A 6,911-nucleotide genomic window follows, 5' to 3' on the forward strand; every position below is an offset into this window, starting at 1 on the left:
TCCCCCCGCGCCTCCCCGCTCGCCCCCCCGGGCCGCTGCTGCCCTGGTGCCGCCCCCGTCTCCCCGAGGAGCCCGGAGAACCGGGCCGGCACCGCGGGAGCGGATGCTGCCGGGGAGCCTCTCCCCGTGCCCCCGCCGCCGAGCATCCCCTCCCGGACCCCGCACCTCTCTCTCCCGCAGTCCGCTCCCTTCCCGCTGCCGCAGCGCTCCGAGCCGGCCAAACGCAGACCTCCCCTGCGGTGCGCGGCCCGGGCTGTCCCTCCGCACGCCCCGGCCCGGGGGCGGTGGGACTCCCCCAGCCCTGTCTCAGCCCCAGCCCGGCGGCCCCGCGGGCAGCGCTGGGCCGGCCGGCCCCTCCGCCTCCCCTCCGCCTCCCGCTGCCTGCACTAGCAGTATTTCGGTCCGTCTTAGCCCGGCTGCGTTTTCTGCCTCTCCCCGGTACATCCTTCCCCCGGGACGTGGGGGCGGGATGGCAGGGGGAACCCCCCACGGACATGTCCAGGGCAGCTGCAGGTGGAAGCGGGGCTGCAGATGAAATACCAGCCGGTGGCACCTCAAGCCGTGGGGCAGAGCTGGGGGTCGGGGGTTGGGGGGCCCCGCTGGCGAGGGCTGCACGGCTGCGTCATCCCTCCGTGCCATCCCCACCCGGCCACCCACTTCCCCGCTATTGTCTTACACCCGCTGTTGCTTCTGCTCCCAAATTAGACTCTTGGAGGGGGGTGCTGGCTGCGTGCGGGTGCCAGCGCAGCACGGAGCCTTCCCCCCGGCACCCCGGGGAGGGAGCACTCATCCCTTTGCCCACCTCATGCCTGGGTGCCCCTGCCCCGGGAGGGTGGTCTCACCTGTGGGGTGCAGGTGCTGACCCTGATGTTGGGTTGGGTACCAACCTCCCTTGCGGGGTATCCCAGGTGCACTGAGCCCCTGGAAGCCAGGCTGGGGCAGGGCAGGGTGGCAATGCTCAGCCCTGGCAGGATGGGTGGCCACTAAACCAACGAGAACTAATTTTATGAGCGCAGATTAGCTGAGAGCTCTCATAGACAGCAATAAAATCCCGATATATCATCCCACCCCGGTCCCCTTCCCGGCTAATTCTGGCACCGTGCCACCAGTGCTGGCAGCCTGCCCATCCACCAGCCAGCCCTGCCCCTGATGATCTGTGGCACTGAGCCCACGGCCCCTCCAGCAGCTGCCAGGACAGCCCTCATTCCCCTTGGCCAGGTACAGTGGCACAGCAGAGCTGGTGTCGTGTGGCATGGGGACACAGGCATGGCATGTTTGCCAGGAGAGCTGCTGGGATGAGTCAGGTGTAGGCTGGATAACCTCACCCAAGCTGGTGTACTAGCAGTGGTGTCCCATGGGTGTTCTTCTTCTCTTTTGGGACTCGGCGCACGCTGAGCAGGACTGGGGCAGGTACGCTTACTCAGTGCAGGCTTTCCTGGCAGGATGGTGCCTGGGTGCCTGCAAGCTGGGATCTCCATCCTGTGGGCATCGCTCCAGCAGGCACGGAGGCAGGTCAGCCCCAAAGGATGGAGGCAGGAAGGAGCATCCCCCCATTCCCTGGCTCACAGCACTCACGTCCCACCCAGGTTTGGGTCGATCACCCCAGGGAGCACTGAAGTGCATGCCCTGGGTGCTGCAGGCAGCACGCCTTCCTCCCAGGGCCTGCACAGCAGGGATGGGGCTGTGCACCTGCAGGTGGGTCGGGTGCTGCCGGGTGCTGCCCGTCCCTGCCCCCTCCAAAGGATGTGCCGCTTTCTGCATCTTCAGCTCCCATTGCCATAGCAACAGGCTCGGCGCTTGGGTACCCGCGATGCCGGCTCCCGCATCCCGCATCCCGCAGCCATCCTGCCCGCAGCCCTCGCCGCCGGGCCCGGGCGCTGCCGGTGCGGCACAGCCAGGCTCGCACAGCACAGCGTGGTGTTCAGGGAGCTTTACCTGGGCAAGGGTGCCTCCAGCATCGTGCCAGCTTCCCATCGCAAGGTCCCACTCAGGCCCATCCGAGAGGGCTGGGGGCCCCAGGCAGCTCTGTCATCTTCTGAGCCGTCAAAAAATAATGTCAGCTGAAACTTGCTCCCGCTAGCACAGTGGGAAAGGGGAAGAAATCACTTTATGTGATCAATTTTTTTTTTTTTTTCTGGGAAGCGTCCAAGAAGGATCTGATTTTTAAGAGTTCCCAACAGGGAAGCAAGGGGCAAAGCATCCTTCCTAAAGGGCTGGAGAAGCTGGCGTCTGCCAAGGCTGGTGTCCTGACCGCTGCCAGTGGCAGGAGGGCTGGCACCTCCGAGCTGCAGTGCCACCTGCCTGGTGCCACAGTCGGGGCTGGTTGGGGATGGCAAGCTGAGACTGGTGTAAGCCACTGCACATGTGACAACGTGTGACAATGCTCTGCCTGGGGAGGCCCCATCTGCTGAAATGTTACCGTGAGCAAGACTGGGCTGGGAAACAGGAAAGGATCTGTTCACCTCCGCTTGCCTCCCCAGTGGGTGCTCCAGGCACTGTGCTAACCCTGACTGCTAATTAATCATTAATAATCCACAAACAGGGGCCAGAGGGGGAAGCCTGTGGCTGTGCTGGCAGCCTGAGCCCGGGCAGAGAGGCTGGATACCACGGGCATGGATGCACGTCGGCGGGGCTGGGCACATGGCAGCTTGTGGCAGCTGCAGAGCACGAGCAGCCGCTGTGCTCAGGCTCCACGTTAATTAGCACAGCTCGGGAGGGTCTGCTGTGGCTCCGGGGGCCAGCAGTGCCGGGGCACTCACTGCCTCTCCCTGCCCTGCCAGCACCGGGCCCTGCGATGCCGTTTGGCTGCGTGACGCTGGGAGACAAGAAAGATTATAACCAGCCGTCTGAGGTGACCGACAGATATGACCTGGGCCAGGTCATCAAAACGTGAGTTGGTCTCTCCACGACCCCACAGATGCCCTGGGGAACCCCAGCCACCCGTGTGGGGCTCTTGGGGTGCTGAGGAGTGGCACAACACTGCCTGTGGGGGCTCTGGGGGTGCTGGTCCCCAGCTGGGCCAGGATTGCAGGGTGTATTTTGGGGTGGCTTTACCCTGATTAGTCCCTCTTGCTCGTGGGTTGCATGGGGATATTCACAGCTAGCTCCAGGGAGGGCAGTGAGCTTTCCCACTGCTGCTGGCTGCAGCTGGGCAGCTTCCCATATCCCTCCCTCCTCCCCTCAAGATTTGCAGGGATTGCAGCAATTCCACACAATCCTGTCTCCCTTGAGCATTTTGTGAATCAGGAGGGCTCAGCTACAGCAAAGGAAAGGCAGATGTCACCTGGGGGGCAGTGGAGGACTGCTGCTTCCCCCAACTTTTATTGCCGTGCTGAGGAACCTGTTAGGATGCACTCCAAAAAATGAAGCCTTCACACCCCTTGAGACAGGGCTGACCGCAAAATAGGCACCAGAATTTTTTCCATCAACTTCCAAAACACCTGCTTGGACAGAGGTCACACTGGGTGGCAGTGGGGTCCTTGGTGCTCTCAGATCTTTGCTCCATCCTCTGGGCAGTTTGTCCCAAGGCCCACAGGTCACTGTTCCCCTCCACCCAGGGCAGTAGCTGTGGAGATTTCAGCGCAGTTGGGGGCATTGGAAAGCCAGTGGCTTTGCTGGAGCAGTGCCAAGTGCCCCCGGGGGCTCCCCTGCAGCTGCAGCCTGGCCGATGGGCTCCAGCACCATTAATAATAGAACAGAAATACTGCAGCTACCGGCACATCTCCCTTTCTTTCTCCCCCGCTGCTGTGCTGATGTTAATGTCAGGTGTGCTGCTGTTCCACCTTGGCACGAGTGGCTTCGCAGGGGATCTTACCCCTCCTGTCCTGAGGATGGGGTTTTTTAACCAGCAAATTCTTCCCCTTCCCTCTCAATTTGCTTCTTCCATATCAGTTGCTTCTCACTGCTGTTTTTTTGCTTCCCCTCCAAAGTGTTTTTGAGACACAGCTTTCTTCTACTTCTGTGGCATCTCCCCTGACTGCTGGGATCTGGGGGAATGCTGGTGGGCCCAGGGACCACCCAAGTACCCCAGTCTCAGTGGTCCCCAGGAATAGGGTGATGTCTGGGGATGCCCTTGCAGGGAGGAGTTCTGTGAAATCTTCCGGGCCAAGGAGAAGACGACAGGGAAGTTGTACACCTGCAAGAAGTTTCTGAAGCGGGATGGGCGGAAAGTGCGGAAGGCAGCCAAAAACGAGATCATCATCCTCAAAATGTGAGTGCTGGGGCTGGAGGGGATCCTGTGCTACCAGGCAAACTGGGAACTCCCACCCATGCCCCTGTCTCTCTGTAGGGTGAAGCACCCCAACATCCTCCAGCTGGTGGATGTCTACATCACCCGCAAGGAATATTTCATCTTCCTGGAGCTGTAAGTTTGGGACATCTGGAAGTGGGGAGGGGGTGGCCCCACCAGGGTTGGGTCTCAGAGCTGCTGTCTGCAGGGCCACTGGCCGGGAGGTCTTCGACTGGATCCTGGACCAGGGCTACTACTCAGAGAAGGACACCAGCAATGTCATCCGGCAGGTGCTGGAGGCTGTTGCCTACCTGCACTCACTCAAGATTGTCCACAGAAACCTCAAGGTGGGTGGCAGGGGGGTGGAAGCAGCCATGGGTGCTGCCATGCCCCCCCGTCCTGGTACTCACAGTCCCTGCACCGGCAGCTGGAGAACCTGGTGTACTATAATCGCCTGAAGAACTCCAAGATCGTCATCAGTGACTTCCACCTGGCCAAGCTGGAGAACGGGCTCATTAAGGAGCCCTGTGGCACCCCTGAGTACCTGGGTGGGTGAGAGCCAGCCGGGTGGGCATGCAGTGGGCGGTGCTGGGTCCCAGCAGGTCCCTGCTGCTCCTTACCATCCATTCCCTACCACCCGCTGCTGCACCTCCCATTCCCCATCATCCTGGGCGCTGATCCTGGGTGCTTCCAGTGGGTGCCTCCCATCACCCCAGGGCTAAGAGGCCGGGTGGCTGGGGACCCCGGGGGATGGTTGCTCTTCTGTCTCTGGCAGCTCCGGAGGTGGTGGGGCGGCAGCGGTACGGGCGGCCGGTGGACTGCTGGGCCATCGGCGTCATCATGTACATCCTGTGAGTGTGGGGTGAGGGACATGGTAGCTACAAGGGCTTGGGGCTGGGGCGGGACTGAGCCCCCCCACCACATTCCCCAGCCTCTCGGGAAACCCCCCTTTCTACGAGGAGGCAGACGAGGATGACTATGAGAACCACGACAAGAACCTCTTCCGCAAAATCCTGGCTGGGGACTATGAGTTCGACCCGCCGTACTGGGATGACATCTCGCAAGCGGGTGAGCCCCACACTGGGGGGGTACGTGGGGTGCCCATGTTGTCCCCTACTAGCACTGACTTCTCCCCCTGTGCCCCCAGCTAAGGAGCTGGTGACACGCCTGATGGAGGTGGAGCAGGACCAGAGGATCACAGCAGAGGAGGCCATCTCCCATGAGTGGTGAGCAGCGGCAGGGTCAGATGGGGAGCCAGGGGGCTGGTGGGGGCTGCTCACCCCTCACTGCCTCTCCAGGATCTCTGGGAATGCTGCCTCTGACAAGAACATCAAGGATGGTGTCTGTGCCCAGATCGAGAAGAACTTCGCCCGGGCCAAGTGGAAGGTGTGCCGTGCCTCCATTGTCCCCTCTCAGCCAAGGCCGGTCCCCCACCATGGGACTAAGAACCTGGGGGGCTGCCAGTCGCTGCCCCTCCGCCAGACCCACACCCCTCGTCTCTCCCCTGCAGAAAGCCGTGCGAGTGACCACGCTCATGAAACGCCTGCGGGCGCCAGAGCAGACGGAGACGGCGGCAGCCCCGGCCCCGGCAGCGACCCCGGCCCCGGCAGCGGCTCCGGCCCCCGCTGCAACTCCAGCCCCGGCAGCGACCACGGCTCCGGCAGCGACCGCAGCCCCCGGCACGCCGCCCGCCGCCGCGCAGCCCCCGGCCCCCGGCACACCGCCCGCCACCACATGTAACGAGGTCGGGGCCGCCGCCGAGCCCCCCAGCGAGCAGAGCGGCTGAGCGGCCCCCGCGCCCCCTGTACATAGCCCCGGCATGGCCCCCACCCCCGCCTGCGCCCCCTTTTCTACGTGCCCCGCCGGAGAGCCGGCCGCGGGGCAGAGCCCTGCATGGCGCCCGTTCCCCCGTGTCCTCCCAGCTCTCTCAGTCTGTCCCCCGCCGCCGTCCCCTCCCCCGGGGATGCCCAGAGACGCGGGGCAGCCCCCTCGGCCGCACGCCCCGCAGCGCTGGGGGGGCAGCGCGGGGCCTCCGGGACACGCGTGCATGTGCGGGACCGCAGGCGGGGCCGCCCGGGACGGAGCGGGGACCGTCCCGGAGACCCCCTCTCCGTCCCGGGATCCCCGGGGGGGGGACACGGGGACCCCCGCCCGGGGGCAGCCGCCCGGCCCCCACGCGTTGTGCCTGGAGGACCCCCACTGCCCCCCGTGCCCCCTCCCCGGTCCCCGCTTCCCCCCTCGCAGCTGCATGCCTGCAGGGCCGGCTCTGCCCGCGGCCGCCGCCGCCGCCCCGCGCCCCGCCGCTGTATCTCTGGCGAATAAAGACCCCGCTGAGGACAAACTGAGACAGCACCAGCGCCGCCTGCCCAGTCTCTCTGTGGGGCCCGGGCTCTGCCGCGCGTGCCGGCAGCACGGCGCTGAGCGAGACGCGGAGGGCTGGAAGCGGCACCGCTGCCCGGGCAGCGAGGGCAGCGGGACCCGCGAGCGCCCGCCGCCGGGAAGGATCCCGGGAAGGATCCCGGGAAGGATCTCCGGAAGGATCCCGGGCGCCACCGCGGGGCACGGGCCCGGGGGCGAGCCCCGCCCCCTCCCTCAGGCCGCGCCCTCGGCCCCGCCCGCAGAGACCACGCCCATCACATCAGGCCCCACCCTTGGCCCCGGCGCGGGATCCCCTGAGGTCACT

General features: G+C 64.9%; 1 protein-coding gene across 1 annotated transcript; it reads left to right on the forward strand.

The window, feature by feature from the left end:
- The first annotated feature begins 2,794 nt into the window (after window positions 1–2,794).
- Window positions 2,795–6,014, forward strand: CAMKV (CaM kinase like vesicle associated). The gene is made up of 10 exons (XM_041425871.1): window positions 2,795–2,889; window positions 4,079–4,210; window positions 4,289–4,363; window positions 4,437–4,575; window positions 4,656–4,776; window positions 5,004–5,079; window positions 5,160–5,296; window positions 5,376–5,454; window positions 5,527–5,614; window positions 5,739–6,014. Exons 1-10 carry the CDS (start codon window positions 2,795–2,797, stop codon window positions 6,012–6,014), a joined length of 1,218 nt encoding a protein of 405 aa, XP_041281805.1.
- The last annotated feature ends 897 nt before the right edge of the window (window positions 6,015–6,911 follow it).

The sequence above is a fragment of the Onychostruthus taczanowskii genome, unplaced genomic scaffold (genome assembly GCF_017590055.1).
Source record: "Onychostruthus taczanowskii isolate IOZ18803 unplaced genomic scaffold, ASM1759005v1 scaffold9, whole genome shotgun sequence".
Taxonomy (NCBI): Eukaryota; Metazoa; Chordata; class Aves; order Passeriformes; family Passeridae; genus Onychostruthus; species Onychostruthus taczanowskii.